The sequence below is a fragment of the Lactuca serriola genome, chromosome 5 (genome assembly GCF_051521515.1).
Source record: "Lactuca serriola cultivar US96UC23 chromosome 5, Lser_US96UC23_V15, whole genome shotgun sequence".
Classification (NCBI taxonomy): Eukaryota; Viridiplantae; Streptophyta; class Magnoliopsida; order Asterales; family Asteraceae; genus Lactuca; species Lactuca serriola.
In genome coordinates, this window is record NC_136412.1 from 225,295,863 (window position 1) to 225,308,279 (window position 12,417).

At 37.7% G+C, this 12,417-nt stretch overlaps 1 protein-coding gene and 1 pseudogene across 3 annotated transcripts; one reads left to right on the forward strand and one right to left on the reverse strand.

The window, feature by feature from the left end:
• The first annotated feature begins 1,967 nt into the window (after nt 1-1,967).
• LOC145053670 (putative clathrin assembly protein At4g32285 pseudogene) lies at nt 1,968-5,285 on the forward strand (annotated as a pseudogene). Its single transcript, XR_013684577.1, has 2 exons — nt 1,968-2,096; nt 2,624-5,285. The product of XR_013684577.1 is annotated as a putative clathrin assembly protein At4g32285 pseudogene (transcript).
• On the reverse strand, nt 4,964-8,357 carry LOC145053671 (long chain base biosynthesis protein 1-like). 2 transcript variants are annotated; one of them, XM_079001759.1, is made up of 12 exons: nt 8,098-8,357; nt 7,467-7,619; nt 7,298-7,392; nt 7,130-7,221; nt 6,951-7,044; nt 6,779-6,851; nt 6,405-6,537; nt 6,133-6,307; nt 5,916-6,056; nt 5,722-5,817; nt 5,347-5,616; nt 4,964-5,256 (listed from the first exon to the last, which is right to left on the reverse strand). In XM_079001759.1, exons 2-12 carry the CDS (start codon nt 7,588-7,590, stop codon nt 5,080-5,082), a joined length of 1,470 nt encoding a protein of 489 aa, XP_078857885.1. In that variant the 5' UTR covers nt 7,591-7,619; nt 8,098-8,357; the 3' UTR covers nt 4,964-5,079. The 2 variants fall into 2 exon arrangements, with proteins under 2 accessions (XP_078857885.1, XP_078857886.1); XM_079001760.1 differs by lacking the exons at nt 7,467-7,619; nt 8,098-8,357 and having other exon boundaries at nt 6,951-7,036.
• Between the last annotated feature and the right edge of the window lie 4,060 nt (nt 8,358-12,417).

Below are 12,417 nucleotides of genomic sequence, written 5' to 3' on the forward strand. Positions count from 1 at the left end.
ATCATATTCAAAGCATTACTTTGGTCTTGTATGGGTATTGCAAAACTTTTCTTTGGACTGAGGACGTGCCAACCCGTTCACATGGAGGAGGCGACTTTGTTCTTCGATAATGGGTTGCGCGGGACGATTGAGGACATTGTGGTTTGTGGTGGCACTTTCTTTGGCGACATATAGTGACGACTTGCTTCCTTACCCATTCGGTTTGTTAGTTTGGGTTTATACTCGGCAGTAGAGGCTACCTCATATGATTTTGTTGTCTCAAGGGCCCAATATTGGGTATTACAAGACCACATCTTACGGGATAGCAACATTCATGGCATGGATTCTGATTATGTTTGTGCCTTAGCCTCTCTTCGTAACAAACTTCCAGACATTGACCTTAGTACTTTTACTACTAAGGACACCGCCCCCCCTCTAAATCCCAGAATACACTGACGAGTGCCCTTTTTAGTAATATTGCCCAAAATATGGAAATGCATTTCAACATGACGGCTCGGCAGAAATTAGTTTTCCAGTGTTTACGTGCACCACATGCTCAAGATTTTCTTCTAGTTATCCTTATAGATGGGCTTGGCCAATATATGTCTCATGTTGAGTATTGTACCATCCTCAAATATCGACTCATGATTCCAATATTCCCAGCTGACGAGATATGTCTGGTGTGCCGCAAGGCATGTTTGGACTCTTTTGGAGAGCATGCAGTTCATTGCAAAGAACTCTCGAGGTTCAAATACAGGCATGATATGTTTAAGGATATTTTGGTCGACATATTTAAGCGTGCTAGGGTTTTCGCCAAGAAGGAGGTTTTTATTAATTTCCTGACTGACCCAACAGAAGGAAGGTCAATCCTTAGACTGGCTGATGTTGTGATTTTTGGATGGGTTGGAGGGAAACATGCATGCGTGGACCTTACATGGGTATCCCCTCTCGTAGGCTTGAGAGTCGGGGGTTTCATGACAGGAAAGGCTGCATTAAAAGCTGCCACATGCAAGGTCACCAAACATGAGAAATCGTGCATAGAAAATCAACACGTGTTCATACCATTTGCATTTAATACGTTTGGTTTCCTTGCACCGGATGCAATGAAGCTTCTTAATAAAGTACAATGGATCATGCATAACAATGTTATATCATCTAGATCTATGGATGTAGTCTTCAAAAGAATTGTCTTTGCCATACAAAAAGGCTTAGTAGCACAACTTGTTGCTCGTTTGCCTTCTCATTCATTGTACGATGATAACTAAGATGTATTCTCATTTGAATGAATAAAAAAATGTGGTTGGAATTTGGTTATATTCTATTCTAATTTTAAAATAATTTGAAAAAAATTATACTTTTAAACATAATTACAATACTAAGACTAAATTACAAATTTGGTTCTTTTGGTATAAGGTTTGCTCCATGAACAAAATAATATTTGGACATAAAACCACTATGTCAAATTTGCAACAAAAATTTCTATTGGAAAAAACATGCAAAAAATATAAAGCAAAGGGACCAAAACTGTAATTTACTCTAACATTAACGAAAAAAACCAGACCCTAAAAGTAAGGCTACAAGCTTGAGTGTCATGCGCTTAGACTAAAATCAAACTTGGACTCTCGAATAATTCAAAACTATAACTCTTTCGAAAAAAAAAATTCAAAACTATATTCCATTTAAATTCGACATAAAAATAATAAACACGTACATAAAATTACAAAACTCAAAATTATTTTTAATTTTATTTTATTAAATAGCAAATGAAACGCGAATAAACGCGTTTTTATTCAAAAGAGATACAAATAAATTGGTCGTCAAACAGAAGAAAATTAGAATCCACACAAATTTTAGTAAGGAGTAATAACGGTTTTTGCCTTTTTGGTGGAAAAGGTCAAATACGCAGGGGGGTTTTAAGAAACTCAAGGTTACTTGAGGGGGCGAATTAAAAAAGTTTAAGATGTTTAAAAAAAGGAACACTCGTCATACCACTCATACATAAAGTTGCCCATACAATACATTCGCCATTTTTGGTTTTGTAAAGCGTTCACCTTTCTCGTAGATCGGAGCTTCTTCCACCATTCTTAATCAAGCATCAAATTCTCTGACAATTGTCGGTAAGTTTTTCATCCATGTCTCTCTCTTTGACTTTGTATATACGATGCAGTGTTCGTAACTGTATATATGCGATTATTTTAGATCGTAATTTGCGAATCGTTGTGGAAGTGATCATGATCATCACCTGTAGCTCAAATTACACGAATGATCGTAATCTGAGACCTTAATCATAGTTTTGACGTTGCTTTCGTGCAGAAACGTATATAATTTTGAGAAATTGCTTCGTGTTTTGACATTTTGTTAATTTTAATGTAAACTTATAATGTTAATCGATCGTATTCACAATTTCTCCATCCCGAACAAAGAGATGCATATAAACTTCGCGTTCAATTTAATTAATTTGTACGAATTTTGATGACTGTATTTCACTCTATTACAGATGCTACAAATTGCATAATGTTAGTTGAGACTTCTGATAATTCTTCGATTAGGTTTTTCTGCAAAACAAAAAAAAAACGCGTCGATTTACCTAATTAGTGTTGTCTTGATTTGCATACATGTTATATCTCAATCGATTTCTCTGCAGACTTGCTGTTTAATTAAGAGCAGAAGAACAATCAGTGAGATAAATCCAAGGTAAGAGGTGAAATTATTGCTTCGATGTCTTCAAGCACAATCAGAAAGGCGATTGGTGTGGTGAAAGACCAAACTAGTATAAGCCTAGCCAAAGTTGCAGGCAATGTAGCACCAGATCTCGAGGTGCTGATAGTGAAAGCAACAGGTCATGACATTGAGCCAGCTGAAGAAAAATACATAAGAGAAATCCTTCACCTCATATCTCAATCAAGAGGATACGTAAGCGCGTGTGTTTACAACATCTCAAAACGATTGAACAAAACAAGCGATTGGGTCGTGGCATTGAAGGCATTGATGCTTGTACACAGATTGTTAGTAGACGGATCCCCAATTTTCGGTCAAGAGATCATGTTCGCAAGCCGAAAAGGTACACGAGTATTGAACATGTCGGATTTTCGCGTTGAAGCTCTTTCTAATTACTGGGATCATTCCGCTTTTGTGAAAAATTACGCTTTGTACCTCGATCAGAAGCTTGAGTTCATCGCGTTTGAACGAAAACTAAGTGGTTTCAACGATAAATGGCGTTTTGAAGGAAGATATGGTGGATTTAGAGATGATCATAGTTATGGAATCAGTCATAAATCCAAATCTTATGGTGATTTATACTACGAATCGATTTCACGAAAAGAATCAAAAGCAGTTACACCCGTTAAAGAGATGAAACCCGATAGGGTTTTGGAACGATTGAATAAACTTCTTCGACTTATTGATCGTGGATTATTGTGTAGGCCAGCTGGAAGTGCGAAAACCAACAAAATGATTCTTGTTGCACTTCACCTCGTTTTGAGAGAAAGTTTTCGGATTTATGCGGATATATGGGAGGCTTTAGGTGTTTTACTTGATCGATTACCCGAAATGGAATACGCGAATTGTGTCAAAACTTTTGATCAATACGTAAGCGCAGCTAAAACAATCGACGAGCTTTTTGACTTTTACAAATGGTCAAAAAATTTAGGTGTTGCTAGAGCTTCCGAGTTTCCCGAAGTTCTAAAGATTACAGATAAAGTTTTGGTAACCTTAGAGAGATTTATAAGAGAAAAAAAGAAAAGGCTTAAGAACTTAGCCATAGAAAACGGACCATCATCCACCACCACACCACCACAAACCACCGGTGACCTGTTGGATCTGAAAGATGAAATTGTTCCTGTTGACAACCATGGAGACACAAACACAAACACAAACACAATCACAAACACAAACACATTAGCACTTGCTTTGTTTTCTGAAAGTAAACCTTGTTCTTCAAAGATAAATGAAAATGGAAAATCTGATTGGGAGCTTGCATTGGTGGAATCCGCTAGTAGTTTATCGAATCACAAGGTTGATACGGGTGTTATTGATCCGGTGATGTTGAATGATATATATGATAATAATGGAAGTTCTGTATCTGTATCTGGGTTGGGGAGAACTATAACACCTGCAATAACAACTTCAGTGTTGGCACTGCCTGCACCCAGCGAACCCGTACAAAAAGTGGACCCACAGGATCCTTTTGCAGCATCTCTTATGGTCCCACCTCCGCCGTATGTCCAACTTGCTGACTTGGAAAAGAAACAGAGTTTTCTTGTGCAGGAACAACAGGTGTGGCAACAACCATATGGAAACAATACGATGCTAGGGCAAGTACAAGGGCCTATGGACAAGATCAATGGTGGTGTTGCTGCTGCTTTCAATGGCATGGGACAGCACACAGGGTATAACTACGCACATTATTGATTATTATTATTATTATTATTATTATTATTATTATTATTATTATTATTATTTTTTACACTATCTGTTTTCTTGCTTAATTCTCTACAGAGATGTTTTCAGCTCCTTGAGTTGTGTAAAAAAAATTTTGATTCCTTAAATAAAGTTTCTGCGGTATCATTCTGGCCGGTTTCTAATATAAATAATAGTTTATTTAGAGACACTTAAAATATGTGTTTTTGGTTTTAAGTACATTTTGTGAAGACGTTTAAACTGTTTTTACTCCTTGGAAAATAATAAAATGAGAGAAATATGGTTATTTAATATGTATTTAACATCTATCTAATAACTATTAATGGTTCCTACTTTGGTGGTGACTAAAAGCATGACAAAAATACTTTAGGACGAAAAAGGTTAATAATTATTTTCCGGGGGCAAATCCAGAAAATCAACAAACCACAGGGACGAAAATTGTAACTTACTCTAAATAAAAAATTAAATTATAACTTCAAAACTCACAATCAAATATAAACGAATAAATTAAGATTTCATTCCAGCTGACACTAAAAAGAAGCTAAGATTCAATAAGGAAACAAAATTATGAAGAAAATCAATTAGATATGTCAAGAATGATACAATAAACTATCAAATAAATTAATGGTTTTTTTAAAGAAAAAAAATGGGAAAAAGAAGAAATCTCCTGCAATTTGGTATTCAGTTTTGAGGCGTGAGTACTGAAGCAGCAACAGCCTTCAGTGCTTCATATGCTTTCCTTAAATCAGATTCCGTGTGAGCAGCCGACACAAACAATCTAATCCCAACAGGCAGCTTGCATTTATCAAGTGTAGATCTTCTAGAAGGTACCACAAAGACCGAATGTTCCTTCAATACCTACAAAATCCCATTTCCATCACAAACAATTAAAATAAAAAAAAAACCTTTTTCAATTTTCATGTTTCAAATAAGTACAAGTGATGTTACCCGATCAGCAATATCCTGAAGCAACTGAAGATCACTCTTTGTAGACCCTGTAGATTCCTTCAATACTAGGAACACAATAGGTGAAAGTATATCACTTGCAAGTTTTAACCCTTGTATTCCCAACAACCCTGTAAATAATGTCTTGATGTTGTCCCTTAAGTTTGTTAGAAGTTTAGGGTTTCCTTCTATCACATCAATCGCAGTAATTGCAGCACTTGCTAAGTATGGTGGGAGAGAAGCCGAGAACACATAACCAGAGCTGCTCAGCCGCTACACAAAGATAAATAAAGTCATAACAAGTTGTAAGATTATTTCATGTTAAAATTACGGATTTGCCCTTTGACAGAAGGATTAAGATGTAGTAACGGTAAGTACTTGGTGATCGATAACTCTATTACTTCCTGTACAGAATCCACCTTCTGAGGCCAACGCATGTCCCATAGCAGCTGTAATTATATCCACCTTCTCAACCTACAACAAAGTAATAAACAACAAAAAAGACTTTCGTTTGACATGTAAGGGTAAAATGGTCATTTAGTCTCATTATAAGAGAAAGAGATTGAACATACGGGGACATTGTAGTGTTCAGTTAAACCTCTACCAGATCCACCAAGAACCCCAAAAGAGTTGCTTTCATCTAATAAAACACGGAATCTGTACTTCTCTTTCAGCCTGATTATCTCATCAAGTGGTGCGATTTGACCCGAATTCTGTAAAACATTTGATTTTACCAGCTTTTATTATTCATCTAATATCAAATTTAAATAAAATAAAAAAGAAAAATACCTGATACACAGATTCAACCACGATGTAGCGTCTCAACTTCTTAGTTCGTTTGTTGTCTTGGGTGACTTTCTCAAGTGTAGTTTGTAAGGACTCCATGTTGTTGTGCTTAAAGTATATGATTGTACTTCTAGATAGATATAACCCATTCTGTATGCCCCAGTGAACACCTTCATCTCTGTAAGAACCCAAGTTTTACTATTAGATAAAACTTTGCTATTTGTCGACAACTTGGATAAATATGAGAGAAATGACATGTTTGACCTCATACTCACACAATAACAACATCTCCTTTCTTGCAAAATGCTGGAATTGCACTGAACATAGTCGAAAGCCCATAAGAATAAAGTATGGAATCAGGAGTTCCTAAAAACCTCGCTATTCTTGCTTCACAATCAAGGTGAACATCTACATAAATAAATAAATAAATAACAAAAAAAAAATTGTCACTTTTATAGTTGTTAACAGGACAAGACTGAACAAAACAAGTTGTACTGTGTTTGGCATACATTAGGCTCTGACAAAAATGACACTTTTTAAAGAGATGAGATAGGGACGTGTGCAAAAGACGTGAATGCCCTTCTTATGTTCATTGTCAGAAAGACAAAAATAACCCTAGATTATTTTATTTGGGTATTTGTAATTGTACCAATTGTTCCGTAAAATCCACGAGGACCACAGGAACCAACACCGTATTTCTCGAGAGCAGAGGTACATGATTCCTGCGATTAATCATTATTATTAACTTTACATAAATGAAAATGAAAGCATCATAGTAAAAATAAAGAAAGAAGGGTTAAAGGGTAGTTTTGTTTTCTCACAAGTAACTTGTCATCTCCCATCAATCCAAGGTAATTCGCAGAAGCAAAATTCACCACTTCTTTACCATTTATTATTGTATGTGGTCCTGCAGCACTGAATGTAATCCAACTTATATTATGTAACCAATAATAAACAAACCATTTCTCACTTTATTTCAAATACTCTTCAAAATACGTACCTCTCCAATACCGGAGCTTCCTTTTCCATCTCTTCATTCATAGGTGGAATAAGAGACTCGGGTACCCATTCATCACATAATTCGTCTATTTCCTACACAAATTTAAGATTTATGATTTATCAGAAATGTTTGTCTCAATCAAAATATAAAAAAAAAAGGTAATTATACCTTATTTGTTAAAGGGCGTTTAGGTGGCTTGTAACTCTTTTGAGATAGTAAGAAGAGAATAACTACAAGTAATAGACCTTCCACAAACAAATGTCCTATATAAAAAGTATATGATCAGTATTAATTTCTTGAATAAGAGCTTTTGTGATTTACTGATTTGAAACTCTACCTCCAATGGGGACTCCAAAAACAACAGCTCTAGCAAAAGGCGCATCGTATGCAAATGTCACCCAATCAGATGCATTTTTCATGGAATTCATCAAGGCTGTAGCAATGTTGTTTGATAACTCCATTTCAAATGTCCCGATGTTTATAAGAATCTCTGAATATAGCCAATCAATTATGGTTTTAGATCACGATTATCAGGTGTAAATTTCGGGATTTTTATACCTTAAACTTGTGCTTATAGGGAAAAGAACCATAAAAATTACCTTTTTTTTTAAAGAACATATATAAAAGTAAAAGCAGCACAAGCTTTATGCTGAAAATATGAATCATCACTAGCATGTTTAACCATAAGCAATACGAAATCGATCGGATTATTGATAATAACAAATACAGAGTCTTTCAAATTCCCTATCTAACACAATCATAAAGTATACAGTATGATTAAGTTCATGAACTTGCAACGAATAACAAATGGTTAGTAATCCAAGTATAACGAGGCACATATGGATTATGAGATTACAGAGGAAATGTTCCGATGTGATTAAAGCATGAAAATTTTCAAATTTTCAATTAAGATTTTTGATACCAATGATCAGTATGATACTTCATGAACAGTATGGATTGTGAATTACCTGATCTGACTAACTGCGAGTCGAATCGATCCAAGAATTGTATGCAGATCTAGAAGTTACTGTTTGATTCTGATGCTGAGTTCAAAACTTTAAACCCAAATAAATCAATTACAGGATTGAGATTTGGAACCCTAATTTAGCAAGGATGGTGATTGAAGAAGAAAGATTGGGGACAAGAGAAAGAGAGAGAAAGGGTCTTTGCAGTGCAATGGCCGACTGGCCGTCGAGGTTCTGCTGGGATTTTACTTGAACCGTGGAAAATAATCAAATATGTGTGCCAAACGATTAAAATATATTTTTGGATTTTATTTTTAAACATTTACTCTTTTATTTTTTTTAAAAAAACTCATTTTTTCGGTTTTCTCTAAACTCCTATTTTTGACAAGTTGTGGCTCATAACTTTCACGTTTTGTCTACTATTGTTTCCATCTTAAAATTTAAATGAAAGATTAGATAGTTCTCAAGGAGAAAAAATATCATTCCATTCTTGTTATGACGACATTTATCTACCTCTGAAGTTTCTGAAAATATTAAATATCAACGGATGTAAGCACATGACTGTAAACCAACTCCATTTGTCCCTTTCGAGAACAATGATGCTAAATGTGAACATATAAACATATTACATGAACGCATACACGTAAGCTACAAGAACACATATAGACTCGTGAAACTCATCAACAATTGTCTGATCGTAAGCTAAATAGTGAAATGTCATAGTAAGAAACTGAGATTAGGCTGAAATTACTTTTCTCACCCTAGGAGCTACATTTCCTCTTCTTTCTCTCTTGTAGACACACTAACAAATTATCCTCTTACTCTACATCTTTTACTTCCTCATAAGTCTTGACCCGTCTTCTCATGTTCCTTAGCTCTTAACATAGCACAATGGAACATTCTAACTAACTTTGTTTTTCACTTAAGTGTCCATCATGACACTTGTTGCACCACTTTCTCTCTATCTACACATCTATCATCTTTCTCTTCCAATCTATCTCTAATCAGTGTTATCACTAGAGCATCAATGACATGGTGCAAGCTCTCATCTTATCTCATACACTTTCCATTTAACAATGGACTTTATCCTCTACATGACTACTTTCTCTCAAGCAAGCGTCAATCTACTTTTGTACTCATAAGTACATTTCTTTGACTCTTTGACTATTTCTTAGATAGAATCTCTTTATCTTTCTTTTCTTTCTCTGGGTATACAACCCTCTTAATATTTATGTAACATTCATAAAATTCTTAAAAATTTTAATGTAACACCCAAGTTTTGAAGGCCAAGAAAGGAAAGAAAACCTTCATGTTAAGGGGCGACTCGGCGAGTCCAAGGAGGAACTTGGCGAGTCAGAGCGGGATCCGGGTCGGGGAGTAAGTGACCGACTCGACGAGTCGGCCAAGGTGACTCGACGAGTCTGGTCTGTGCGAGGAAAACCCTAATTCCGGGAGTTGTATCCTATATAAAGGGTGTTATGTCCCTCCCTCAACCCCCATATCATCCCAGAGAACCTGTAAACCCTATAATTCGTGTGAGCTTCCATCATTTGAGAGAAATAGCTTTGGAGGAAGGAAACTTTGGAAAGGAACTTGAAGATCAAGAAGGTTGCTTCAAAGGAGAGGTGTGTGCTCGAGATCTATTTTAGTTTGTGTTCATCTTGGAGGTATTAAGCTACCATTTTCCCTTCTTTGCATCTAGATCTATTTTATCATGAAATTTGGGGGTTTTATGGTTGATTGAGACCCAATTCGGGTTAGGGGCTTAGATATGTTGTTGCCACTTCAGATCTATTGTGGGGATGGTCTAATATGTCATAAAGCATAAGGAGATGAGTAGTTGGTGAAGCCCTTTTGTCCTTAAGCCAAACCCTAGTGTGTTTTGAGCCTAAATCTCTTTAGTTATACGTAAAGTTTGCAACTTTACGTAGGGATTGAGCTTTGGAAGTATGGATCTATGGTTTGGAGTCCCTGCATGACTCAAAAGTCCTCTGCATGTTTGTGATGGGTTTTGGTCATAAGACATCCTATGTGCTCATACAAACCCTAATGCTTGGATCTAGGTTTCTCTATTGTACATGCTTTGAATCCAAGACTATAAACCCTAATTCTAGCATATGGAAATCAATATTAACATATAATTAGGTTTATGATATTACCTTGATTGTTATGTAGCAATAACAATCCCAATTCTTCCTTGAATTGACTTTGGAAGGCTTAGAGTCACAAGTGTCACTCCTCTAATGGATTACAAACACCATAAGCAAGTGGAGAAGGTATAAAGAGAGAGGAGAGAGGTAGGAATTCGTCCTTAGATGCTCTAGGGATCAAGTGCACGAAATCCTAAGGCCTTAGGGGTCTTTATATAGGGTTGGGATTAGGGTTTCAGTCCTTATCCTTATCTAGTTACTTGCCCATCAAGCAACCATAAGACAAGCCTTGAAAACCCTATCTCTTGGACCTTGGACGATTTTAAGGATATCCTTATCCTTGAATTCGTCCATCCTTTAACAAGGATAACCATTTCCCTATTTTGCAACTATCACATAATTACAATTCAGCCCCTCTAGTTTAATTAATTACACTTGATCACAAAATTAATTCTTAATTAATTATTGACCAATATTAATTAAACAAATATGATTTCTCCTTTAATATATTATTCTCATAACATATTAATAAATCATAATAACCTCTCTCTCTTTATTTATTTCTCCAATCAAGTTGCTTTGGTGAAGGCAACCCAAAAGGACCATGCACCATCGAGTCAAGTACATACCAAAATAGTTATGGACTTAGACACTAATCCAACAGTTTGGGGATCTGAATGGACTCGGCGAGTCCTTTGAGTGGACTCGGCGAGTACCATGAAGATGAGGAGGAACTCGACGAGTGGGATGAACAGCTCGTCGAGTCCTTTGAGTGGACTCGGCGAGTACCATGAAGATGAGGAGGAACTCGACGAGTGGGATGAACAGCTCGTCGAGTCGGATGATGTTGGGCTTGAACTCGGCGAGTTGGAAGAACAACTCGGTGAGTTGGATGAAGATTGCCTGGTACTTGGCGAGTCTGTTCTTGGACTCGGCGAGTCAAGTCGCAAAACCCCAAACCCTTCGAGTTGAGACTCGAATCAGTGAGTCGGTTGGAGACTCAGCGAGTTGGACAGGTCAAGACTCAGTAATCGTTGGACTCGGCGAGTCATGGACTGACTCGGCGAGTCATGTCGCGAATGGAAGGACCCTGAGTATAGGAACTCGACGAGTCAGTAAGTGGACTCGGCGAGTAGGGTTGACCTGGAAAGGTTGACTTTGACCAGGACTTTGTCTTAGACCAGATTTGACTTGGTTAACTGTCGGGGTCAGTTAGACTAAGTGTTGCATTGATATTGATAGCTCGGGGAGCAAGTAGAGCAGGAGTTCAGTGAGTGGTCGGGCAGCAGCTAGTGGGATCATCAGCAAGTTCAGCCAGTGCAGGTGAGTTTCCCTTTGTATGAATGGGTCTACGGCCACAATGCCGGCACGTGCAGTTATGAGTAGAAGACCCGGGGGTTAGCCCTAGGCACAGTATGCTAGTATGATATTCGGACGAGGTCCAATGATAGAGGGCGGGTGCCCAAGAAATGGTTTATATGATAGTTTATACTTGTTGTCTGTGTGATACTTGTATGTGCCTGGTAGGGAGGTGAGTGGGGGCGAGGTCCCGTATCTCACCAATAGCAGAGTGTGGATGGTGTTCCACATCTCAGTAGTAGCAGTCCAGGGGCGAGCCCCAAGTTAGGAAGGGAGTGAGGGTGGGCTGGGCCCGTATCTCACTATTACCAGGAGTATGGACGGGGTTCCATGACTCACCAGTAGCAGGACATGGGCGGGGCCCAGAGATAGGCGAGGCCTTAGAACAAGTGCCGTTAGTATATGTTTAGCTTATGTGATGTTATGTGAGATGTGAATGTGCTGTTATATGTTAGTGGGCGGGGCCCTGTGACAGGCGAGGCCTAAGTGAAACAAATATGTATCCGAGCGGGGCTCGAAGCCAGGCGGGGCCTGGGGCGGCGGGGCCGTGGTAGCGGGCGAGGCCCAGGATAGTGGGCGTGGCCCAATATGTGTAGTATGTGATTATGCATGGTATGTGGTAGGGTGGGGAACTCACTAAGCTTTGTGCTTACGGTTTTCAGTTTTGTTTTCAGGTACTTCCGGTAGCGGAGGGAGGAGCTCGGGGTGATCACATGGCACACACCATAGTTTAGACAGCCTGGGAATGTTTACTCTGATAACGAACATGTATTTTGGAAACTATTACGCTGTTTATGTTTTTAAATGATGAATT